This window comes from Thamnophis sirtalis, unplaced genomic scaffold (genome assembly GCF_051295495.1).
Source record: "Thamnophis sirtalis isolate CommonGarterSnake01/CBP01778 unplaced genomic scaffold, rThaSir2_p1.2 scaffold_14, whole genome shotgun sequence".
Taxonomy (NCBI): Eukaryota; Metazoa; Chordata; class Lepidosauria; order Squamata; family Natricidae; genus Thamnophis; species Thamnophis sirtalis.
Genome location: NW_028261394.1, coordinates 24,292,237 through 24,318,770, shown reverse-complemented (window position 1 = coordinate 24,318,770; position 26,534 = coordinate 24,292,237). Strand labels below are relative to the sequence as shown.

Genomic DNA, 26,534 nt, shown 5'->3' with positions numbered 1-26,534 from the left:
TGAAGTCTTGCAACCTTCCTGAAGGTCCCAAGAGTGCACAAACCTGTCATTCTAGCCGCCTAGAGTATGAAACACTCGACTACACAGATAAGGGCCATGTCAGGCCTGCAGCCAATTCTTTTTGGGATCCTTGGCCTGTCACACTAATATTCTCTTCTACTATGCTGTTTCATTAGTGGGGGATTGGGAGCGGGGAATAGTAAGGAGTAGAATGTGATGTTGTCAAAACAAAATTCCTTCTAGAAAACCAAGGTCATCCTTTGTCTCTGCACCTGACCGAAACTGGATGGGTGGAAATGCCAGCATGGCAGTGGAAGACTGGATCATGTGATGGACTTGTGGGTGTGGGGGCAAGATTATGAACTCTCAACTGGGTGGGGAAAACCCAGAAATCTCAGATTCGGGTTTTCCCAGATGTGCCAACATGGCTCTCTTATTAAATTGGAACTTAGAGCAATACTTTGCCTCGGACTCTGATTTAATTTTGGTTGTTATTTGGAACCCTGACAGGCTGCTTCAACAAGCCTGAGTATTTTCATTCTCATTCTTCCTAGGCAGAGAAAAATAACAAACTTATAAATATCATTTATAACATCAGGAATTGTTTAAAAAAAAAAAAACCTTTCAAACCACAAAGGCAAGACACAAGCAGCCACAGCTCAGACTATTTTGAGAGCCCCAGGAAGACTCTTCCTTCTTACGCCCATTAGAAACTCCCCATAGCTGGGAGTCCCCAGAGTGGAGAATTGGTCCGCCAAGCTCAGCTAAAGGCTTTAGCTTTCAAACGGAGGTCAAGACTTTCCTCCTCTCCAATCCCCGTGCAAAACCTCAGGCCTGAACCAGTCTTTCCCCCCAGAGAAGCCTCGGAGACGAGAGGAAGGAAAACACCAGTTTGTACATAGAGATTTATTGGTTCCAGTGAATCGTACAAATGGATCTGACCTGATGTCAATGCCAACATATCATTACTGGGATATGGAATGTAAACAGATGCGTCAAATAGAAACAGTCTAACTGCATCATTTAAAATTAAATATCTGACAATGTAATAAAGAAAAAAATTCTGCGTTTAGGCATGGTGACAAAAATGTGTGAATTTAGGTTTACGAAGTCACCAGAATCACACAATATAATCTCCCCAAAGGTGGGGTTGAACTAAAGGGCTCAAAAGAGACCCAATTGGGGCGGGCGGGGGGGGGGGGGGGAAGGGGGAAGAAACCGAAAGGAGCATCTCACCCGCCCCTCCAGGGAGAAGACTGCACCCCAAGGGCTCCAAGGCAGGGCTGGACATGTGCAAATGCAACGGGGCAGGTTTGCTGCAGACCAATTCTGGGCAACCCCCAGTTTCTGCTTCCAGAATCTGCTCTCTTTGCAGAAACCCCTCCCTCCTCTTTGCTTCTCCACATATTCAAACCTGCTGCAATAAAGCAATGCTAAATTTGACATTGATGGGAATGGGCCCCGTTGGCTTTTTTTAGCAATAAGAACATGCCTCACTAGAAAAAAGCTCTTGTTCCGTCTCAAAGAACAACTTTTCTTCAAGCTCAGGCTGGCAGTTCCCTACAAGGGAAAAAAGTAACTGGGTTCCCCTCAACGGCTGCCTCTTTTGAGTGGGTCTTGATGCAGGTTAACTGGACTGACTCAATTCGTTACCAAGACTTCTGGTTTGTGGGGGGGTGAAGGGCCCAAACCACAGGAGAGGGGGACCTCCCTATGCACAGGTCCGCACTTCCTGATGACCCCAGAAGGGCCTGTTTCTAGGCAGACAGGCTGCATCCCAATACACGTGGGGGAAGGGGGGGGACGAAGGTGGCCCAACGAGAGGTTAGGAAAGGCAGATTGGGAAACTGCAGAATCATCCTCGAGTCAGTCATGCAGACCTTTGGACACCCTCGGATCCATGTAAATCTTACACAGCCATTGGGATCAGGACTTTGGTAACACACAAAGAAAGTTGGGATAGCCACAAGTGCTGAAGAGAGAGGGCGGCTAAGCCTCACCTCTCTTCAAGGTGAGGCTTCTGCTGGGCAGAGAGGGGCTGGGTTCATCCCTTCCTTAGGTGGCAGAAGGGTGTGTTTGTATCTGTAAACCTCTGGAATTACCCGTTGTTACCCAAACTTCATCGTGTGGCTGTGAGGCTACTGGAGAGCACAGGGCTGTCAGAGCCAGGCTGGGATTGCTCCTTCACAACTGGGTCTGGGGAGATAAAGAGAGAAGAGTTTCTTGTTGCCAAAGAACCTGTCCTAATGCCCCCGGCTCTGCTTTGGGATGGCAGGTATTCCCAGCCTGGAGCTCCAGGAAACTCAACCAGCAGGACTTCTGCAATACAAACATTTCCTCCCCAGACTCTTGCCAGGAGATCTGCTACACCTGGCAATTTTCTGGGGAAATGATGCTCTTCAGCAATAATTCACCTTTGACTTCTATTAGGTAGCTCATATTTAGAAGTATATAGTATGAGACACTAAGATCATCTGTGATAAAACCTAGATATATCCCTAGAACTTTTTTGAGTTTTTAAGAATTTGCTTTAAGCTGCTTTAATGCCTTCAAATGAAATAAATGAAGCTATCCTACTAACATATTATTCAATGGGCAGCCTACAGGCACATAAAATTGTTCACTTTGTAACTTTCACTGTTTAGCAGATGGACTGGAAACAAAGCCCTGGCACGGACAACTATATTTTCACAATGCTCTTGTGGTCTTCTGCACTTCCCCCGTCTCCTTCTGCTTGCTACCTCTGCATTTACAGCCAGCCATGAGTGGTGAGGAATTGTTGATGTTAAGCGCCTATATACCAAAGAAGCCCAAGCAACTCAGCAAGGGAGCTTCCAACAGAAGCTGAACTCCTCAGTCCAAGCAGGCTCACAGGCTGCTTGGACTATTTTCTATTTTCTATTGCTGCCTGAGCATTTCTGCTTTCTCCTGATGCCAAATGCCATTCCTGGAAAGATTTATCTCAGAGGTTGTCACTGCCTTTTAAATCCGTAGATGCTTGGGAACAAGGGGTTTAGGGACTATTCTTGATTTGTACTGTAATGCATGTAAGCAGGAAAAATCTGAAACCTTAAAACTTTCAGTTGTGAGAACAGATGTTCCAAAACCCAAATACATTTAAATAAACACAAGACAACCAAACATTTAGCCCTCTTAGAACTTATTGTATTTTCAAAGATTGGGACTGGGACATCCTAAACTCTAGAAAATGTCTTCTAAACATCTAAATTTACCCACATCCTTGGGATAATTACTTCTAAGACAGCAGCCCCATCTCTCTGCTGCAACAGCCTCTGGTGGTACTTTAGTAATCAATGACCAAGATAAAACCGTTTTGCAAAATATGAATGTGGAAGATTTTCTGAAAATATTACCACACAGCAAAGCAATTGGAGTTCTCAAAGAAAAGTGGTGGGTAGCCAGCATTTCTGATAAACGCTGAATAGGCACCTGCATTTCTATATCTCCCCCCAAAACTTACAGAAATAGGGGTGTTCCATGGCTTCTTTGGCCGTCAATCTCTGCTGATGGTCATATCGCAGGAGTTTGTCCAGAAGGTCCAAGACTTCTGGGCTGACCAGGTGTCTGTTTTCACTATGGATGAAATTTTCCCAGCGCTTCCGCGAGTGCCTGAAAGCAGAAAGCAGGGGAGAAGCCGAGGCTGAGGAGGAGGAGGAGGCAGGTGCGGGAATGCGGATGCCCAGCAATGCAGTTGGCAAGCTGGGTTCTTTTACAAAGCCCTCTTTCCTGTTTTACAATTTCCTTGGCAGTTTTCATCAACAGAATCACAGAAATAATTTAGCTGTTTCTTGCAATATTTTTGTGATATTCATTTAAATCTACATTTTAACTAGCCAACAAACCTAATAGGTATTCTGGAAGGTACATTAAGTCCAATTCTCAAACACAAAATATCTGTTAAATATGAACTATCTTCCACAATATACAATAAAAATTTATTTATATTGTATACTGTGGAAATCAAACACGGTATTCCTAAGGGGAATGTTGAAATCTAGAACCCTAATTCCCATAAAAATTGCAGAGCCAAATTCTGGGGGATTCTATCAACAATCTATAAAGGCAAAGGTTCCCCTCGCACATGTGCTAGTCATTCCTGACTCTAGGGGGCGGTGCTCATCTCCGTTTCAAAGCCGAAGAGCCAGCGCTGTTCAAAGATGTCTCGCCACTAAACGCCAAAGGCGCACGGAAGGCTGTTACCTTCCCACCAAAGGTGGTTCCTATTTTTCTACTTGCATTTTTATGTGCTTTCGAACTGCTAGGTTGACAGAAGCTGGGACATGTACCGGGAGCTCACTCCGTTACACGGCACTAGGGATTTGAACTGCCAACCTTTCTGATTGACAAGCTCAGTGTCTTAGCCAGTGAGCCACCACGTCCCTGGTCAACAATTTATAAATACCTCCAGGCATTTACTGGCATCCCAAAGTAAGCAATGTAGTCAAGACAATCACAGGTGGCCACGAAATTGAAACTGAAACCAGAAGAGGAATAAGAACTTGCAAAGACTCTGAGCACTGGAATTCCAGTGACTATAGAATTGGCCATGGGGTGTTTGGAAGCCCTCCCACAAGAAAGAAAGGCCGCACCTACTCAGAGAGGCCCAAAAGTCCACCTGTTGGTGTCATTCTTCATACTAAAGGTCCCAGTCTGGGTAACACAAGAGAAAAATATGGCACAATAAACTTACTGTCCCAAGATATCATTGAAGTGGGGGTCCAGTTCTATATGGTACTTCTTCAGATAACCATATAATTCGTCTGTACCCAGAACTTTTGCGATGCGAACCAACTGCAACAGAGAATAGGTGTGTAGCACTAGGAAAACAACAGACCCCGCTCTGCTCTTCCACGGGGAGAATCCGGAAGGGTTAATGACCTGTTTTCCTGAGCCAACATTGGTAGCACAACTTTAAACTATACAACTTTTGCATGCAGTGTTTTGCCTCTTTGTCCAGTAAGCTTGATAGTTCTGGAAGTTATTCTCACCCATAGAAAAGGGCTATGGAAGGGCTGCAGCCAGAGTATGGTCTATGGAGAAATATGCTCCTCACCACCTCCATTAAAAAGAAGCTACTCCAAAGTGGTTATTGATAGACCAAGAGTGTTCGCCGAGAGATCCTCCCTTCTAAGAATTTACTCCACAAGGCTTGCCAAAACCTGTGAGCAAAGCCTGGCTCCTGAAGCCCAAGGAACAGCCCCTCCTGAGCCTTCTTGACTGCTGCTTTGTCAGGAGCAGAACAACAACTGTTAAGACATCACCAACCTAAGACTGGATTTTTTTTTTTTAATCTTGCAGGCACAGAATATCTGAATGCAGCCACAAGAGAATTCCAAAATAAATTGTGGTTTAAAATACAATAAGCTAAATTTGTGGACTTCGTCTTTAAAAGGAACCAAAACAAGTATCAAACTCAACTACCCACCTTTGGTAGCAGATCAGTGATCTTTGTTTTGGAAAGATAATGTTTTTTATAATGTACAAACTATTTCAAAATGAACATGGATTCTGACTATGTTGTTGTTAATTTGATATCACTTTGAAAGTCTTATTACAGACTCTAATGAAAGTTGGTTGGTTTCTTATTTCTGGTTGGCCTCAGTTACGGCTTCTGGATGCCATTGGTTCTGGCAAACGCTGGCAGCCACTCCACATCCCAAGAGCCTCGCCTGACTCAGAGATTCTCTGGTTTTAATCTCCCCTAAAAAGCGCAGGAACCTTTGGAGGCTGGGGGCCTCCTTTGGGCAGCAAAGGCAGATGCTGGAGACCCCAGCCGCCCTTGTCCCACTCTTTCTCACCTGGTCATAGTTGTCCTGACCATGAAAAAAGGGCTCTTTCCGGAAGATCATGCTGGCCAGCATACAGCCTAAGCTCCACATGTCTAAACTATAGTCATACATCTGGGGAGGAGAGGAAACAGCAGAAACAAAACTATGAAAATGCACACGAATGTCCATTCCGTCCTCCTCACTTTCTGCTAAATTTTAAAACACATTATTGTCACCTTTTATAGAAGAGTTCTGTCCAGCACCAGGGAAGGCAGCAGTTTCAAAAATGAACTCCAGCCATGGCTCTCCGCTTCTCCCTCCTGGCTCTGAGTTATCTGAATGGATGGCCACCACCGGTTTCCAAGAGGTGTTCAACGCAGATCAGAAACACACACTCAAGTTTGGCCCCAGGTAATCGGGGCAAATTCCTTTTCTGTGCTAATGTTACCTCCTGATTCCCTTTTCCTTTATCTTCTACCCAAATCTACCCACGTTTCAGGGATGATGCTCTCTCTGCAAAGCTCCTGAACTTCAGGAAGTTTCTGCATTCAGAAAGACCATCTAACGGGGCAAAGAGGAGCGGGCACTCCAGTGGACAGGAACATTCAGTCAGAGGGAGCCCACTCTCGTATCTTTAAGGCCCTTATTTAGCTTTCCTCCCACCTGGTGTTGGCAAGCCCTCCTTTGGCAACCAGGTATTTCCTGCACACCTAGGAGGAGTCTGGGGCCAGGTGGCCTTCAACAATTCAGATGTGTTACCAAAAGCATCCCTCTTGATGATATCCGTAACAGATTTAGAAAGAGAGTTGATCTTTCCGTTTCTCCAGCCTAAGGGACACGGCAAGGCAGTTTGGGCTGGGGCTATCACATCTGTAGCACAACTACATGATACGCAATGGTTTCCCAAATATTCCTAAAAAATATTTTGCCAGCACACAACTTAAACTCCTGGTATCTAAGCTACACTAGTTGGGGGAGGAGGGAAAAACGGCAGCTACAAAATGCACACTAACCTGCATTGCGTCTTCTGACAGATCTCACGAGTTTTTGTCCCATATTTTTAATCTATTTTAAAATGTCATTTCTTTATATATTTGTGGCAAACCCGGCTAACCCTTTTTTCTGTGTGGAGGAGTGGAAAGTAGCACTGGCACACATTGGTTTCTCAGAGCGACACCCATAATGGAGGGCAAATCTTACTTGGTAGTCCACAAGAAGCTCTGGCCCTTTGAAGTACCTCGAAGCTACCCGGACATTGTATTCCTGAGCTGGATGGTAGAATTCTGCCAGACCCCAGTCTATCAGCCGCAACTGCAAACAGACAAAACGATCAGCTGCTGAATCCGCTCTGGCAAAGGAAGACTGTCCAAGAGCCCCAGTCTGCCCTTCTGCTCGGCCTGATGAATTTAGTCCTGTACTCCCAGTCTGACTGAGAACTGCTGGATGCCTCACATAACTCAGCAGACTCGCCTAAAGAAAGATCATTCTTAGAAAACAGGGACCAGGTGCTTGTTGGGGACATCTAAGCCAGAAGGCTCCGACCAGCTTCTACCCACAAAGTCAACTGCAAGGGGGAAGCCTCTGCAACAGGAACCAGGTCTGCTCCAAGCACCAGCTGGGTTTCCCACCTTATTCTTAAGCATCTCCTCCTAAGGATGCAAAACCAGCTGCATCCAAGGGGGAGAAAGCCCATTCTCCTGGCCTGATTAGCTTTAGACTAGAACAGAGGATGTCAAAAGGAATGGAGAAAGGGAATGGAAGGTGCCAAGTAGAGCCAGGGGACTTGCTGGGGAAGCAGAGGATGGCTGGGTCCTAAGGAGAAAAGGAATCCATGGGCTGATTAGCTCGGGGATGAAAATCTGGTCATCTGGGGGCCTTACAGGCTTAGAAATAGGGGCCTAGAAGCCACCTTGGAAGTCTTCTAATCCAAGCCCCTGCTCAGGGCTGGAATCCTCAGAGCATCTTGGACAAAACCTGCAACAAGAGAGCTCCCACAATTCTGGGAGCCAAGTTGTTTTCCTGCTTCATAGTTCTCATGTCAAGAGATTCCTCCTTCCAACTTCTGCCAAGAGGAAGAAGCACTAACAGCTGTGACTGGAGAATCCCCAACTGCTATTTCTGTCCCTTCCCGTTGGCTAGTTCAATGGAGGCCCAAGTGGCTAGAAAACTCAGAACTGGTAATTTACCCAGCCCTGTTGTTAGGCTTCTTGCCCTTTCCTGGGTTCCACTGGCTTTTGGCAGATAATGGGATCCGAATCAAAATGAGGAGGAGGAGCAGGAGGAAGATATGATTGTCTTGTGAAATATTCTCCCAGAGGTCTGGGGGAAAACAGCTATCCATTGCAGGTAGTGGTGAAAATACTTTCATGTTCATAACTGGTTTATTGTTTTTATGACTTTTAGTTTATTCTTATCTGTTTGGCTTCTCATTTTTTGTTAATTTTATGTTCATCTTACCTCCAACAGACCGATTAGATCCCACAGATTAGGCCTCCTCCGAATTCCATCCACTGGCCAATGCCGACTGGCGACCACCCGGAGGAGGGCCTTCTCTGTGGCTGCTCCGGCCCTCTGGAACGAGCTCCCCGTGGAGATTCGGACCCTCACCACCCTCCAGGCTTTCCGCAAAGCCCTTAAAACCTGGCTGTTCCGACAGCCCTGGGGATGATGAGTTCCTGTCTCCGCTCGAATGGTGTGGCTATTGAGTGTTTTTAAATTGTGGTATTGTTTTGTCCATGTCTTTTTTTTCCATTTGTATCCCCCCCCCCCCCCCGACTTGGGTTGTGAGTCGCCCTGAGTCCCTTCTGGGAATAGGGCGGCATAGAAATATAATAAATTCAATTCAATTCAATTTTCCCCTTCTCTTGCTAATGTGGTCTGACTTATTCTTTTCCACAAATGGTTTTTCTTTTCTTTTTTTCAGGTTTTTTGGAAGAATAAAGCAGAGAGCTGACACTCTGCAGTCTTCTAATATGGTAAGCAGCTACTCTGCCATCCACATTTTCACATGAAATAGAGGGGGGAGGGGAAACAGGCAGATGAGTATGGAATTTGTGCTATTTGTTGTGTAGCTCAGGACTCCCAGGCATGAACCTGCTCTGGAAGACGTGCAACATGTAGCCCAACTGTCAAACCTCATCCCTCGGATTCTCCCTCCAACTGCCAGACCACTCAGATCTAAAAGAACCACCCAAGATGACCCTGCAGCACTTAAACACACAGGGAGCCTTTGAGGCGGTTGGCTCAATGCAACTCAGCCTCCCAATTGGAAAAACGTTTAACGGCTTCCATGCCTCAAGATCTCAGAAGAGCTTTATCTAGAGCTCATTCTGAATAAATGGGACTCCATGGAAGACACATGAGATTTCATGGAGTTCCAATTTAGGAAAGGCTGAGCACTTGTGGAGCCTCAACACATTCTTCTTGACTGCAAACTCTACTCTGTAGGAAAAGCTGCTTGCTTAGATTCTTATTTAGACTCCTATTTAGGCTGCTTACTTAGAGTCTTATAAAGGAGGACTGGAGGGGACATGATAGCAATATTCCAGTATTGGAGAGGCTCCACAAAGAAGAGAGGGACAACCTATTCCCCAAAGCCCCAGCGGGGCAGGACAAGAAACAATGGATAGAAACTAATCAAGGAGAGAAGCAACCTGGAACTGAGGAGAAACTTCCTAACAGGGAGGACGATTAACCAGTGGAACCACTTAACTTCAGACATTGTGGGCACTTCATTACTAGAGGTTTTTATGGAGGTTTTTAAGAAGGGACTGGACAGTCACTTGTCTGAAATGGTATAAGGTCTCCTGCTTGAGAAGGTTGTTGGACTAGAAGACCTCCGAGGTCCCTTCCAGCTGTATTCTGATTCTTATTTAAAAACTCAAAAATATTGGAGCATTCAAGAGGATGTGTTTTATTTTTTGCAGGGAAGGATATTTTGAAGAGGACAAAATATTTAGATCAGATTGAGGTTAACTGTAGGAGTGATGAACATATCCTGAACATATCCTATTGTTTTCTATCTTATTGATATACTTTTATTAGTTTTATATACTTGACATGGTTAAATAACTTAATCAATAAAGATTAAATTCCTGAAGATATTTGTGCCACACATTTCTGATGCATGGGGATGGGAGGGGCCCCTCAGTGTTACCTTTTTTTGCTGATGGTCTATCATGACATTATGGGGCTTGACATCTCTATGCATGATCCCCATGCTGTGACAGTAATCCAAGGCCTGCAAAAAAAAAATTTGCTTAGAAATTATGCTTATAATGCTGCCTGACTCCAAATGGCTTTGGGACATGAACAACAATACTAAGACAAAGTATTACGAAAACCAAATACCATATTTTTCAAAGTATAAGACGAACCTTTTTCCCTCCAAGAAGAGGGTGAAAATCTGGGCGCATCTTATACACTGAATACAGCCATTTTTGGCCTTCCGAAACCCCACCCAGCGCATCCCATTCTTTGCAAAAATTGATGCGCAGAGGGTTTGGGAAACCTGCAAAGTGCTCCTGAGAGCTGGTGAGGGCAAAAAGGAGCGAACACTGATCCATTTTTCACAAAAACAGGGGTATTTTTGCCCTCCCGGCCCCCAAGAGCACTTTACAGGCCTCCCAAACCCTCTGCACGCCCCGTTTTTCATCTCCTAAACCCCTTATGCGCCGCGTTTATGCCTCCCCAGCCCCCTGGAACATTTTGCAAGCTTCCTAAATTCTCTGCATGCCCCATTTTCCACAAAAAAACGGGACATGCAGAGGGTTTGGGAGGCCTGCAGAATGCTCCTGGAAGCTGGGGAGGGCAAAACCTTTTTTTTAAAAAAATTGCCTCTTCAAAATCTTGGTGTGCCTTATACTCCGGTGCATCTTATAATCCGAAAAATATGGTATGAAAAAAGGTCAAAATATTTTTTTAAAAAACCTTGAAAGCACAATGGTCAATCTGGAAGGCACAACCAAGCACCAGCCTCACTCACAAAGGAATCAGCAGCTGGTTCAAGACCAGTTCAAGACTGGGAAGCCCCCTCCCAAGGCCATTTGAGAAGGCTGCAGAAGCAAGGCGGGGATGGGAGGGCACTTCCACCAGCTCACCAGGACCCCTGCACTCCCCAGGCCAAGCCTGCCTTTCTCAGTTTGGCTGAGCATCCAAAGGCCTGATGCTGCTCTCTGCCAGCTGGGCTCATCTTTCCCCTTCTTCTCCTATCCCTTTCTTTTGCATGATATCTGCTTAGACTGCTGGTTCCAAGTATCAATGTTATCAAGAAATAATCCTCTTCTGGCTCTAGGGAGGAACTGTGGGCCAACGTTGCCCAGCCTGGGCACAACAGACACCCAGTCTCTGAGCAGGGAAAGTTGCTCTCAGGATCTGCCCCTTACTCTGGGGAACCTCCTTAAGTGGAAGCAAATAATGGACAAGAGCAGGCAAAAGAAAGACCTCCCTCCCATTCCCCATCTTCTGCATGGCAGTTATTTTGGACAGAGTGGGACAGGGGTGGGGGCTGCACTGGCTGTGCCATGGTTCCATCCTATGTAAAATTAATTGACCTGGGGAAAAAGCGTTGTCCAGAAACAGGAATTTTTAAATACAGCAAATTATTGGGGATTCAAAGCATGGCCTGGTTTAGGTTTTTTTTTTTTTAGGTTTTATTGAAATTTGTAGGCCGCCCTTTTCCCTGAGGGGACTCAGGGCGGCTCACAGTAAACCAAGGGAGGGGGAATACGACATTAAGACGACAACATATAATAAAATCAACACCATACATTCAATATTCGGGCGGGGTAACGGTCCTTATCCCCAGGCCTGACGGGCGAGCCAGTTCTTCAAGGCTGTGCGGAAGGCTTGGACGGTGGAGAGGGTACGAATCTCAACGGGGAGCTCGTTCCAAAGGGTCGGGGCGACTGCTGAAAAGGCCCTCCTCCTTGTAGTTGCCAGCTGACACTGGCTGGCCGATGGAATGCGGAGGAGGCCCAGTCTATGCGATCTTATAGGTCGTAGGGAGGTAATCGGCAGAAGGCGGTCTCTCAAGTATCCAGATCCATGGCCTGTACCAAAGCCCATTAATTTTGTGCATTCCTTCATAGACAGAACCTTATACCTTGGTTCCATAAATTGAATTGTGAATTATTCTTTAAAGATAAGAGTTAATTGTGAATTTAAGTTAACTGTGAATTATTCCTTAAAGTTTGGAGTATTATATAAACTAGGTCAGTGGGCATTTACTCTAGAGACTAAAGATAAATTAGAGTGATATATGAACCAACCAAAGGCTTTAGCCCCACACGTGTTCAATTCTGATTCGGCAACATTTTGGATCTCAACCAACATCCACATGCCTTTAATGCTGGAGCAAAGTCATCGGTGTCATTCCCAAGTCCGATTTCTTTTATTTTTATTTTTTGGAGAAAACTTTAAAAAGGGATTTGTCATCTTTATACAGCTCCCCATCTGAGAAAACTTACATTTAGGTACCACAAATGTCTCTTTATAAATGGTTGCTTCCGCATTTAAACCACTCAAAGAACTTCAGCTACTAGGCAGTTCAAAACTTCTAATAATTAAAATCATGAGCACTCACCTTGAGCAATTCATACATATAAAACCGGATATCAAAATCCGTTAGAATTTGATACAATTGCTGAAAGAAACACAAGAAAAGATAAATCAGGCTTGTGGCTCCATGACATTTTAGGTCTTAGGTCCTCCGACTGGGTGACTGCAGATGCTCTTCTGCATTCAGCAAGAAGTCTAGATGGACTTCAAGAGCCCCAAGAGGAGACTGACAAAGCCTCAAATGACCCTGGAAAGCCAAGGTACGGGGGGGCAGGATCCTAACGCTTGTTTCCTCTACCCACCATTTGCAATCCGATGAAGCTCCCATGGAGATAGTGAGTTCCTGTTACTTGTCCCAGCTTCTGCCAACCTAGCAGTTCGAAAGCACGTAAAAAAATGCAAGTAGAAAAATAGGGACCACCTTTGGTGGGAAGGTAACAGCATTCTGTGCACCTTCAGCGTTTAGGCATGCTGGCCACATGACGACAGAGACGTCTTTGGACAGCGCTGGCTCTTCAGCTTTGAAACTGAGATGAGCACCACCCCTTAGAGTCAGGAACGACTAGCACCTATGTGCGAGGGGAACCTTTACCTTTATGCCCTTTATCTGAAGGCACATTTGCTGGTATTTCCATTAGATTTTATATCCACTGATTATTTCATGGATTCTTGGGCTCCTTCTTTCTGTAATATTCCTACAATGTATGTAGCTTCTAATGCAACCAAAATTATCAATGTTCTTTTAAAAAATTATACAGTACAGAGTTTCCTAATTTTCTTCACTCCTGCTGCTCTTCTTCCAAATTTCCTTTAGGTGTGCAATTTTATTCATAATTCTCTGTCCCTATTAAACAGCTGATGATGACTCTGTGAGTTCATCCCCAGCTTGAGGATTTATTATAGTGTCAGCAGTGTAAACACACAGCTAATTCTTTTTGGCTTTCTCTCTAAAAAAAGTTATCATAATTTTTTGCAATGTTATGTTCAACAAATTTGTCCCAGATTCTAACCATTCTACAGCCTGGTCATAATTTTGCAAAAAACTGAACTAAACACACCAGAACTACTGTATATTTCAAAATTTAGCCCAGTTCCCAAATGAAGAGCATGATTATAAATGAAGCTTCTTGCAAATTGCCTTAAAAGCTTCACAGTTTGTTCTGCCAAAAGAGCCACTCCACATTCCATCTCCCAAGCATTTCTGACTCACCTTGAAGTCTGTATTATTGATGTATTCAAACACCAGAGCTGGAGTCTTTGACTGAAAGAGAGAACAGTTCCATTTAATTACACTCTGTTCTATTTCATTTTCCTATTATTTTAAGTTTTTCCCCCCAATTGGCTCAAATTAAAGAGCTGAATTGGTTTCTGTCATTAAAGATATAGCAAGCAGCATTTAATTATCTCACACTTGCTAGTTTCCTCCTGTTTCCTGACCTACCTCGAGGTCTGAAAGAGTATTAAACCTTTCAGAATCCAATTAGAAATCCAAATCTAAATGTTCTCTCTGTGGCTAGATGGAGGATGCACCATCAAGCCAGGGATGATTCTTATCTGATCAGTCAGACCTCCTCCAGGATAATCTGACCCTAGCCTGGCCATTCAGCTTTCTCAACAGATTTGTGAATGTGTGCGCGCACATGCATATTTTGTGGTGTGTGTGTGTGTGTGTGTGTGTACAGATACAAATAAGACATATAAAATCAGAATGTAAATTAAAAGCTTCTAATTCCATTCTGCAAGTGAAGCAAAGAATCCCAATATCTTTCATTTATCCTGATACCTACCACTGGATCTTTGACTGTATCAATCAGTTTAATAATGTTGGTTCCACCACGCAGATTCTCCAGAATCTTGACTTCACGTTTTATTTTCTTTTTCTTCACTGGCTTAAATACAAAAGAGAGATTAAGACATGAGATTTATTTCAGCATTGCTTTGCAGCCAGTAATTCAGCTGGGCTGATGCAAAGTTGGCAACATCAGGAGGAAATTGTTACCACACGTTAGTGGCAAATACGTTACCCTTGAACTGGGAAATGCAGGAGAATGAGAGCTGTGCATCATTCAGACCAAAAATTGCCAATTGTGCCTGGGATCCAGCACAGACCGCCTGAAGCTCTCGGCTGTGTTTTAAAGCAGGCACATTTTTTCCTGGGCTCAAAGACATCTATGAAGACCAAGCCAAATGTGTCTTTCATTTCAGGAGGTGTAATGGAGGTATTTGAACAGATATGGTTGTAGTTGCTGTTTTAATCTTTGTTTTGTCACTCACACTCAATCTTGTGAAATGGGCAGCCATATAAGCCATAAAGATAAATAAAGCTAAACTGAGAAATCTGAACATGCAAAGAGATGAAAGCTCAACAAGGCTGAGGGAGATGCCTCTTGCTTCCATCAGAAAAGCCTGGTTGTCTTACAACTTGGAGATATGACATTTCAAGGATAGAGTTAATATGTTACAACAATAAAGTGCCCTTTCATTTTTACTTCAGCGTAACATACAAACCCCAGTTGTGGTATCTTAGAATTGTGAAAAATGTTAGAATGTTATCTATGAACAAGTCACTATAGGCCATTTAGCAAACCATTGTTAAAAATTATCTCATGAGCTTTCCCATATTTGATAAGTTAGGGGTCCCTGAGTCAGGCTCCATTCGGACAACTCTTCAGACAAAGATGCCCCTCCATCTCTTCCCAGGAGCCTCCTGTAGCGTCTTGCATCCCACCCACTTTTCTCACTCTGCTCTCCTCCTCCTATTTCCCTGAGTTCTGCCAAGAATAGTTTTACTCATTCATCATCTCTCACAGCACTTGCCCCAAATGTGCCGAGTTTCTGCTTCCTGGCCAACGCCTCAAAGGTGAGGCTTTCTTTAATGCAAAAACTGATTTAATTCTTCTTGCATTTTGTAATCTAGTTAGTAACTCTCTCAAAAGCCATCATCAGCAAGCATTTCTCCTGCTCTTTCAGATTTTTTTTTCAGCTGTAACTGTGAAAAATACTCCACTCACTATTCTGACCTTGGTTGTCATGGAAATTAGTAAGAGCTGTGCAGGGCTTTAGATTCAAAGACCCCAAAAAGAGAAGACGAGGACATTGGCAATGCAGCTCCAAGTCTGTTTGTTTACCCAGAATCTCTTCAGCTATTAATGGGACTCAGGTCACAGGATGAGATTCCCTTCTCATATTCCACCATTTTCCCTTGCAGATCTAATTTAGGTTTCCTTAATCATCCCTGCTGCTCTTCTCTGAACTGCTTTCACTTATCTGAATCCTTTTTAAAAATTTGATGCTGAGAATTAGGCTCCATACTTGATGCAAAATATGTAAAACTGCATTTCTCTTTTTTGTGGCTTATACTCAGGTTGAATTAACTTCTACTCCAAGATCTTTTTCAGAAATACTAGTGCCGAATGGGGCATCTCTCATCCTGTATCTAAGGAAGAGGAGGAGTCACAGCACAATCAGACTTGTGACTTATTATTATAGACATTCTTAATAAAAGCTGTTTTAACCTTCCTGTGTTGAATGCTAGTCTGGCCTACCTGGTGGTCTGACAAGTTCTGAATTTCATTTTGATGCTCTAAGATGGAAGGTTGCCCACCCAAGACGGTGGAATCTACAGATCTGATAAATATTTTTTTTTCAATTTTCCAAGTCATTAATAAACATAGAAAGATCCCACCAAGTATCTCTCATTTGATGAAGAAACATATGATTTTCAAGTACCTTTGAAATTTTCACGCCACTCAGCTTATCCTTAACTAGCTTCCTAATCAGAAGATTTGGGATACTTTGTCAAATGCTTCATTGAAATCACACGATCAATTTACCAGATCAAAAATGAAATTAAGTCAGCCTTGCAAGATTTGCTCTGGGTGCATCCATTGCTATCTTGTTTGTAAGTTAAGACTTAAGTCTAAATCTTGCAAGACAACTGAAGAAGCCCTTTTCATCCTTTCCAACCCAATGGAAGGTTGGAAAATTAAATAGAAACACACAGTTCTCGGTAGACCATCAGCTGGATTGCTCACAGATGATAACATTTGACATGGCACAGAAACTGGCAAAAGATGTCTGTACTTGCAAATGGACCAAATCTGTCCAGGTGTTGAGTAAAAAATAATCCAGAAAAATTCCACCAGTGCATCCCAGCAGGAGGAGCAATACTTTGTGCTGCTGACTGCAAATTCTAAGATCCCTTTTCAGAAACGATGCTCTCTGTCCCTGTTCTCATGTGGGCATTGTGCCTTTGGTACCTCTTATGTACACCTATCAATCCTGAGCCCCTTTCCATAGTTTATCTAGCCAAGGACTCTTAGCTTATTAAAATCTGGTTTCTTACTCTGCAAGATACCACTCAATTATATACAGTTTTTGGTTCCCTTAAATCCAGAACTCCAGTATAATACAGTCATTTTCTCCCAGGGACCCCAGATTAAATCTTCCCATAGCTAGCCCAGCCCAGCCTATACAATAAGAATGCCCAAGAGTAATGGCCATCCTCACAGGATCCTCCATTACTCCTGCCTGACAGGTGTGCTGTTTATGGGAGGTTTATGTCCTTTATCACTGATAAAGCAGTTCATTCATCTTCCTTAAGACTGGGTTAGTTTTCAGATTGTTCCAGGGCAAGGTAGATGATTAACTATAGGAAAAGATAAGCTGAGAAATGGCAACCCCTTTTCTATAGTACCATACACCTCATTGCAATGACCTCAGAGCCAGATTCAGGGCTGGTTTGGACATTTCTGTCTATCTGGGATAAAATAAGAGATGTTGTTTCCCCATCTGGTTCAGCCATGGTCTGGAAAAACTTGAAATAAGAGTTCCCTTGTTAATATAGAAACTGAACACTATTTTTAAACCTGACAGAGCCCCATATGCAGATTATCCCAGAATGCAGCCGCACGAGTGATAGTGGGCGCACCGCGGTTCGCCCACGTTACACCCATCCTCCGCGAGCTGCACTGGCTACCTGTCGATCTCCGGGTGCGCTTCAGGGTACTGATGACCACCTTTAAAGCACTCCATGGTAGTGGATCTGGGTACTTGAGAGACCGCCTTCTGCCGATTACCTCCCTCCGACCGATTAGATCGCACAGACTGGGCCTCCTCCAAATCCCATCCGCCAGTCAATGTTGACTGGCGACTACACGGAGGAGAGCCTTTTCTGTTGCAGCTCCGACCCTGTGGAACGACCTCCCCGTCGAGATCCGTACCCTCACCACCATCCAGACCTTCCGCGCAGCCCTCAAGACCTGGCTCTCCCATCAGGCCTGGGGATAGGTTCCCAATTTACCCACCCGAGTGTTGACTGTTGAATGAAAGTTGTGTTTTACTATTTTCTTCTGTTCGCACACTGTTTGTCTTTTGATATTGCACCCCCTTCCCTGTGATTGTAAGCTGCCCTGAGTCCCCTCAGGGAAAAGGGCGGCCTATAAATCTTAATAAAATGTCTAAAAAAATGTCTAAATGTCTATCCCTATGATTCCTGTAAAAGTGCAGGCATGGCCTCTTTATACATATATTTATATGTATTTTGCCTTTTATTATTTTTATAAACAACACAAGCATGAAACGAACCTAATACTCCTTCCTCCATCTATTGTCCCCACAAAAACAAGCCTTTGAGATGGATTGTCTGAGATGGCTGAGAATGACTGTCTGACCCAAAATCACCCAGCTGGCTTTCATGCCTAAGGTGGGGCTAGAGCTCCCCGGCTCCTGGTTTTTGCCTGGTTTGGGGGGGGGGGCACTAGACTAAATTGGCTCTTTTTCTTACTTTGCCCTTTTTCTAAGAAATAAAAAGTTCTGAATTTAGAGCACTTGATTGATCTCGTACTTTCCCAAAATGTGTGCCCAAACGCTACATTTTTTTTAACAGCAGAAAGTCCAATCTCCTTTCAGACTTAATGAAAGATGGTAACACCTTTTACAACTGAAATATGGTTTCGGGAGGGTTCCTCCTTGCTCATAACCCGGCCATTCAACACACCATCTTAACTAACAAGTTGCCTTGTTTTACACTCCTGGCAGCCAACCGATAACTTCAGCCATCTTCTAGGAAAGGCGTGCTTTGGAGAGAGACGGCAAGAGAGGAAGCTGGACAGCAAGACCCAAAGAAATCAGGATCAGTAAGACACCCTGGGCCTCCAACAGCTACTCAGAGCAAGTGGGATCTGCACTTGGAGGGTACAGAGGCAAAGCTGACAGTTACTATAGTTACACAAGCCAATCTTGTCAGCAAGCTGATAGAATTGTTAGTTTACAGTAGTCTTTAAATAAAGGTAGAGTAGATAATATTTATTTCTTATATTTATATTCTGCTTTTACTTTATACTTTATGCCTCCCTGGCTTAGAGTAAAGTATCAACCTGCTCTCCACAGTTTACCTGGGCCCTGTAAGGCAGGAACATGCAGGCCATAAGCCTCCGCCTACACAAATAGGTTGCTTCCTATCCAAGAGGAATCTGCTATTAGTACTGATCCTAGCGGCATGGGAATGAACACACAGAATTCCAAGAATTCATCTTGACATAATTCTTGGATGCATCTAGCAACTCTCCAAGATATAAATTACCAGACTAATTTGAGCTAAATTTGATGTAGGAGAATCATTTCACGTAAGATTAGAATAGCCACCTGTTAAGACAATGAGGTTCAGAAAAGGGAAACATAAGGCTGGAAGGGACCTTGGAAGTCTGCCTCTCCAGCCCTCTGCCCAAGGCAGGACTCCTTATTGCATCCTGGACAAACGGTGGTCCCGCAATGGCGCACCTACAACTCTGGGAGGCAAGGTGTTCCACTGATTAGTTGTTCTTGCTGGCAAAACATTTCTCTTTCCCTCTAGCTTGGCTCTCTCTTTAAAGAGCTTCCACCTGTTGCTCCTTGTCCTGGCCCCAGGTGTTTCTCTGTAACAGCCCCTCAAGTACCTGAAGGCAGCTATTACAATAGCCCCAGGTTTTCTCTTCTTCCTTCTCTTTATCATATCTAGGATCCTTAACCACTTATAACACAGTTTAGCTTCCACATCCCTTAACATCTTTGTTCTTCTTCTCTGCACTCTTTCTAGGACCTCAAAATCAGATGCAATAGTCCATGTGAGGTCTTGCCAAAGCATTATAAAGCGGTACTAACACGTCCTGTGATCTTGATGCTATCCCTCTGTTGATGCAGCCTAGGACTGCATTGGCTTTTTTGGCAGTCTTTTTGGATTATGTCCACTAGGATAGGGGTCCCCAAGTCCCGGTCCACGGCCCTTTGGGAAGTGGGCTGTGCAAGCAGTGGGCAAATGTGTGAAGCTCGATTCGCACATACGTGGGATAGGTTGCGAGCACAAAATCACCCCTCCCCCCGCCACTGTTGTAGGACATCTAGATCTGTCGTACAGTGATTCCTGTTGAGCCAGGTACCACCTATTCTACACCTGTGCATTTGGTTTTTCTTGCCTAAGTACAGGGCCTGGCTTTTCTCACCCCTGAAGTGCATCTTGTGGGGAAGAGAGGAAAACGAGAGTGAAAATGGCCACTGCAGTTTTAACACGAGCTTGGTTCCATATACAATTCCCATTTTTCAATTATCAATCCTTTGTCAAATGGCATGAATAGCACCCATTGCACTGATCAAATAAATATGATTACAGCATTTTCTACGCAAAGAGTAACCGGGCCATCCATCAGGAAGACCCTCGCTGCAGCTCACAACCAATATCCCGATGTCATGCGGCTCTGAGGGGAATGCACAGGGCCAATGATCAGAGACAGGAGTCACAGGAAAAGGATTTTAGCCACAGGATAAAAGAAGTGTGACCAGACTCCAACTCCAGAACGGAAGAGACGCGACGAGAGGCCACAACAGGAAGCACATGCAAGTTAGCAGGGATATGCCTTGTTGAAGAGACTCCGTGTGATGAGGGTGGAGGGACCATGAGAAAGAGGATCTTTATTGCTCTTCCTTCTGTAGTGTGCAGGTGTGTAAAAGAGAAAAAATGAATTATTGAATGAATGATAGGAAAAGACTTGTGACATTGCAGTGGTTGTAGCGATATGATTACCTCGGCTATGAATATTATTTTATTTTATGATGATTTTTTAATATGCTTTTGTACTGTTTCTTATCATTTTTAATTGTTGTATTCTGATCATATATATGAGATGAGCAGCTACATAAATTGGAATAATAAATAAACAAATGTTTGAGCCAAACTGTTTCCCATCTCAGTTTTGTCAGATATGGAGACAAAACTCATCTGCCGCTCCCTACTAGCCATAGTCTAACATTTCTCATAAAGGATTCAACAGGTATGGCAGCTACCTAAGACTGGAAGATTCCAACCACCAAAGCCCACCTGCTTGTCTGAAGCTGAAAAAAGAGACCCTTTGAATCTCCGCAAGCCTTGCACTCCACCTCTTAGTGCTACTTAGTGCAACTCCACTTAATTCAGCACAAACCACAACGTTCATAGGAACAACTACCAGCATGGAGGTATGAGGGATGCTACCAAGAAAAAGGAACTGTGTTTCATTACATCGGGGATTCAAGCCTGTGGAGAGACAGGGGCTGCATGGGATGAACCCAAAGGCTGAACACGAAGCGATTCAGAGCAAGCTGCTCTTTTGGTGGTCTGTATGAGATAGCCCCAGTCTGAGCAATTAAAAACAAATCACAGAAAAAGTCCTCCAGGGAAAACCAAGCAACTCCTTCCCATTGAGCAATATCGTTGCTATGAGCAATCAAAAGGGCACAAAAGAGAACTCAGGTCTCAGATTCCTCACTTTCCTGCATCAGGTGCAGCACAAAAACCGAAAATACAGTTGAAAAATTCAAGGTGTAGATGGCAACTGCAGGGATTCTGAATTCCAAGTATGGGAGACCAAAAAATAGTGGCTATAACAAACCTTGTACAGGAAAAGTCCTTGCTTAATGGCTTTTCAAAGTTATGACAGCTTCGGAAAGAGTGCTTTACTGCCTGTAAAACACATCCTACCGTTGTAAAAAGTTGCACTCCCCCGTGTTCTGTCTCTGTCTCTCCCTCTCTGTCTCTCCCCCTCCCTCCTCCTCTCTCATGTGGATGTGTTTCCCCTTGAACCATTTCCAAAAACAGGTGAGGGTTGGTCGTCTTCTTCTTCTTCTTCTCCTTCTTCTTGCTAATAATATTCTTTCTTCTTATTTAGATGTTTACAATATGATTTAAATCAAGAGTCATTTCAGGCTCCCAGATAAATGAAGCTCTTTCGTCCCCCTGCTGTGCCTCCCTGTCAGCTGAACCCACCACTGGCTGCCCCCCCCCTCGCCCTCCCCCCCCCAGTCACTCCTCGCCTGGCCTGACGCACGACTTGCTCTCCGTCCTGAGACCGACCCCGCTGCTGTTGCTGCCTCCATGGCCTGCCCACTGCTCTCGCAGCATCTTGCGCAGCAGTTACATTTAGTGCGCTTCATAATGGGGGAGACAGCATCCCCTCCTCCTCCTAAAGCCTATTACAATGCGGAGCATCCGCCGCAGCGTTGGGCCAGTGTCTCAGGGCACAGAGCAAGTTGCGCATATCCCTGAACAACTGAGGTGCGTGCAGCACCAACAAGGGCTGTAAGAAGCGCCCGTGAGATGAAGTATGTTCAGGGGCACTTCGCTCCCGCTCTCAAATATGGAGCGAGTCTCCATCACCACCATTACCCTTACCTTCTCAAGCCAGGCGAGGAGTGGCGAGGGCAGCCAGTGATGGGTTCAGCCAACAGCCAGCCACAGTAGGGGGACGAAAGACTCGCAGGCTGCCGACGCCCGGCTTAAACCATTGGACAGAATCTTGTCAGACTAACCAATAACCTTCTCACTAGCAGACACATCCTGAAAGATTCTCCAGTGTGGCTAATCCTCACCTCTTCTTCTCCAACCTTCTCCCCCGCCCCCAATCCAATCCAATTTGGAATGGGACAGTCTCTTAATGAGGGCCTCTGCCTGGAATGTGCTGCCTCTTTCCTGGGAAACCATGATTCTCTTGCCTGGTCCACTTCTTTCAACAGTTTAACAGAGTTGGAAGGGACCTTGTAGATCATCTAGTCCTGTGATGGCGAATCTATGGCACATGTGCCAGAGGTGGCACACAGAGCCATCTCTGTGGACACATACCACCGCCAGCTGCTCTTCTGGTTTCCAGCACACGGATGTGCACCGGCCAGCTGGTCTTCGAGTTTCCGGCTCTCCAGCACATGCACACACACACACACATTCTGGCTTTTGGGCACTCGGTGCTGAAAAGGTTTGCCATCACTGATCTAGTCTAAGAAGATGTTCCATCTCACAAATGGATCACCTAACAACCATACAGATCACTTACCAACTATGGTTATTTGCTTTACAACCATCATAAAGAGTCATAAAATGGAATCTGGTCATGGGATGGCCTACTTCACAACCGCCTTAACTTATGGCTAAAATTCTGAGCTCAACTTTGGTGCTAAATTGAGGACTACCTGTACCAAACAGATGGCACACAAAAGCAACTACTTCTTTCTATTCCTTTCTTTTGCACACTACATGAACTAAAAATGCCACACTATTTTAATAAATGTTATACATTCTGGAGCAAGTTAGAAGCAGTTTCACAGCATAGCTATTGGGGTGTGTGTGTTCCACAATGACCTGTAATCATTAGCTTGAGTAGTTACAAAATGCTTTGCTGAAAGGATTGTGAAGATGTTCCTCATGACTGCTGGGCTGAAATGTATTTAGATATATTTTGCTTAAAATTAAGTTGGACGGGGATATTGAAGGAGATATTTATAGGCATATACCAAACTACGACATCCAGCACACTAATCCAATTAAACATTTTACTAATATTGAAACTGTGCCATTATATTTACACAGAAAAATGTTTCACAATTACATTAACCCTCCGGAGAAAATCTACCATTTCAAAATCTCCATGCCTGTTCTAATTTACAGTTCTGCAGTGTTAAATTTTCATTCTTGAGAGAATTACTGACCGATTTAACATGGTCTCCAAATATGGTTATTCTTAACATGAACAGAGTGAAAGAAAATGGATATTTTCTGTTAACCAACAAATATGCAAAAACCTCAAAAAACTAGTAAAATATTGTTCAATCTTTACTGTCATAGGGAAATTCTGGAAATGGCAATTAGCTATATTTCTCCTTTTAATATACCTGATGTTTGCTATTTTACATAGAATGCTGCTTTATAACTGTTTATAAAATTCAATTAAAGTAGTAATAACATTCCAAATTGGAAAATGTTGTTCTAGAAGCTTTCATGATAAAAGTGTTCCAAATGCAGTTTTACCTTTAACAGAAGAAATACTTCTGTCATAAAAGTTTCTAGAGCCAAAGGTAGAAACCAGCACTTCAATATGCATTCAAAGTGAGAGCTCATTTACTAAAGGTGATCCTCGATTTATGACCAAAATCAAGCCTGGAATTTTGGTCATGACTGTAATCATTAATCGAGGCACCCACATGATGAACAAAATCCGAGCTCTCCCATTACAGCTGTTAAGTGAACCTATGGGGTGCATCAGGTAGAAACTTGCCATGAGCCATTGGATGGCTAGCCCATTGGCATGCCGACCCTCTTCCCACCCACAGCTGTGGGTCCACTTACCTTTCTATTGTCATGCTCTATTCTACAGGTGGGTCCCATTGTCGCAATGGTTCAGAAGGCTCCTTCCCCAAATTAACACAATTTGGAGAAAGGGGCCTTCTGAACCATTGTGAGAGGATGCTGCAAGCTGACAGGGAGGATTGCAAATCATGACATGATTGCAGAGCACTTGGCAATTAGTTGTAAATCCAAACAGGTTGCCCAGCATCTGAAATGTGGTCCTTTAATGGGGGAGGGGGGATTTTTATGATGCCCAGAAATGCTTTTATAGGCCAAAAAACACCGGTTCTAGGGCTGCCATGACTACAATCAGTCGTAAATCGAGGATAACCTGTACATCAATATGTTGCAGAATACTAGGAAAACCAGATATCAATGTATCATTCCTAATTGCCATGATAAGCATCCAGAAAGAACTCACCTTAAGAATTTTCACAACCACTCGCTCATTGTTCGTGATGTTTATAGCCTCAAAGACTTCACTATATTTCCCCCGGCCGAGTTTCCGAACTAGTTGATAATCGTCTTGATTACTGCAAACAGGGAGGGAAGAAAACGATTGAGAAGAGACTCCACAAAGAGATCCTCAGCTCCTTCAGAGTGAGGAACCAGAAAAGACATCCTCAGGTAAGCAACAGCCATGCCTCTTCTGTATGCTCTCACATGACGGCAGCTGCTGGAAAGGAGAATTCTATAACCACCCCACCTATCAACAGCATGATGGTTTTTACCTTTTTTTAGTGTTGCCTGTAAACTGCCCAGGGTTTTGGTGCATTTGAATCTATATAAGTCTTTTAAAGAAATAAAACAAATTCTACAAGCCGAGGAGAGGAGGAAAGCAGCCTCTCACGCTTCCTACCCTTCATGTTTGCTACTGATTGGTGGGGAGAGGAAAGGGAACTGATGTGGATGGTGGGGGAGAAGGGTTCAAACAAAAGCTCTGTGAAAAGGGTAAGAACAAACCCCGATTAATTTGGAAGCAAAGGGGGGGGGGGGGAGGAATGGCTAGCAATGAAATGGGATGAGGACAAATTCATTGGCAACCTCAGAGGAAAGCCTGGAGAGGAAAACTGAAATTTCTCAGCAGCATAGAAGAGTTCTCTTTCCCACCATGGAACTGATGTTTAAAACTGCACAGCACTCTAGATCAGAGGCCTTCAAACTCGGCCACTTTAAGACTTCTGGACCTCAACTTCCAGAATCCTCCAGCCAGCATAGCTGCTGGAGAATTCTGGGAGTTGAAGTCCACAAGTCTTAAAGTGGCCGAGTTTGAAGGCCTCTGCTCTAGATGGTCTGAGGGCTCCTCCTATCAACCATATTCTCTCCTAAGAGAGTCTTTTCCATCTGGGCTAAGAATGATGGGATTTTAAGCTGTTGTCCCCAAACATCTGGGAAGGGCGTGCTGGGAACGCCAATCCAGGGACCCCCCTCCCATCCCATCCAAGAGCTTCATACAAAAGGATAGGTTGGGTGGGGGAGGGACGACCTTTAGTAGGAACCTGACAAACTACAATCCCTTGTGGACCCCTGGATTCGCCCAGGGCAGTTTGGCCGACGCGGAGCCCTGCTAGTTCAGAAGTGGGGGGCGGCTGTCCTAGCTGGGACTCTTTCGCCCAACTCCAAGAGGAACGCCAGTTGTTACAGCCGCGAAGCCCAGAGGGTTGCCCATCCCGAGGAGCCTTTGTCCAAACCTTTGGCAGGAAGCGCTGCAGAAACCCCTCGCCTTCCCCGCCGCCCGTCCCACGCGCGCCCTCCAGGCCACGGGGGCCCCGAGGAGGACCTCCAGTCCACCCACCGCAACCACCGCCCCACGGACTCGCATCGCCACCCCGGAGAGCCAGGCGGCGGGCCGGGAGGCTGCCTCGTGGGGCTTCCCACCCAACGCGCCGGACGGGCGGCCGGCCATGCCGGGGGCTCTGCCGCCCCCTCCCTCCTCGGCGACGCCCACGGGAGCACCGCGCCGCTCATTCGGCCGGCTCCTCTCAAGAGAGCCGGGGCTTCGCGGGGAGGACGCCGCCGAGGCGCCTAAGGGCCCCCTTCCTCCCCGCGGCCTGCTTACCCCCAGGTGGGGACGTGCGCCTCGTAGTCCCAGTACTCGCGGCTCCGCAGGCCGTTCACCTCGGCGTACACGCGGGCCCTACTCCCGGCGGCCGGGCCGGGCATGGCGGGGCCGGGCGACGGCGCGGCGACGAGGAGGAGCAGGCGGGGGCGGCGGGCGGGGGCGGCGACGGAGCGGCAGCACCACCGGCGGCCCAGCAGCTCCGCCAGCAGCAGCAGCCCCGAGGCGCGAGCGGCGAGCGGTGGCTGCGGCGCCAGGCCGGGCCGAGTGGGGAGGCCTGGGCGGCCGGCGGCGGCGGAAGGGCACTTCTGGCCTGGCCGCGGCGCTGGCCGCCGCACCGGACGCGGCAAAGGCGGCGGCAACACGGCCCGGCCCGCCCCGCGCGAGAGGAAGCCCGCGGTGCCTGCCGGTTCGCCCCGGCGCTGCAGCGACCCCTCTGGCGCGGCGGATCCCGGGCGAGCCCTGGCGAGGCCTAGCGGGCTCTCGCGCCGGCCCGTCGCCTTGA

General features: G+C 45.4%; 1 protein-coding gene across 1 annotated transcript; it reads right to left on the bottom strand.

Moving 5' to 3' along the window:
• Window positions 1-891: 891 nt before the first annotated feature.
• Window positions 892-26,419, bottom strand: CSNK2A2 (casein kinase 2 alpha 2). Its single transcript, XM_014054759.2, has 11 exons — window positions 26,030-26,419; window positions 24,392-24,503; window positions 14,135-14,236; window positions 13,558-13,608; window positions 12,373-12,432; window positions 9,946-10,029; window positions 6,990-7,100; window positions 5,820-5,921; window positions 4,712-4,812; window positions 3,482-3,630; window positions 892-2,196 (listed from the first exon to the last, which is right to left on the bottom strand). Exons 1-11 carry the CDS (start codon window positions 26,131-26,133, stop codon window positions 2,120-2,122), a joined length of 1,053 nt encoding a protein of 350 aa, XP_013910234.1. The 5' UTR covers window positions 26,134-26,419; the 3' UTR covers window positions 892-2,119.
• Between the last annotated feature and the right edge of the window lie 115 nt (window positions 26,420-26,534).

Bases quoted from the DNA above. Each gene is read 5' to 3' on its own strand.
- CSNK2A2 (XM_014054759.2), bottom strand. From the start codon at position 26,133: ATGCCCGGCCCGGCCGCCGGGAGTAGGGCCCGCGTGTACGCCGAGGTG. The intron at 7,101-9,945 runs GTAACACTGAGG...GTCTGTTTGCAG, and splicing joins TAGACCATCAGCAAAAAAAG to TTGCGGCTGATAGACTGGGG. The intron at 2,197-3,481 runs GTAAGTTTTGGG...TTATCTCCCCAG, and splicing joins CATGGAACACCCCTATTTCT to ACCCAGTTGTGAAGGAGCAA.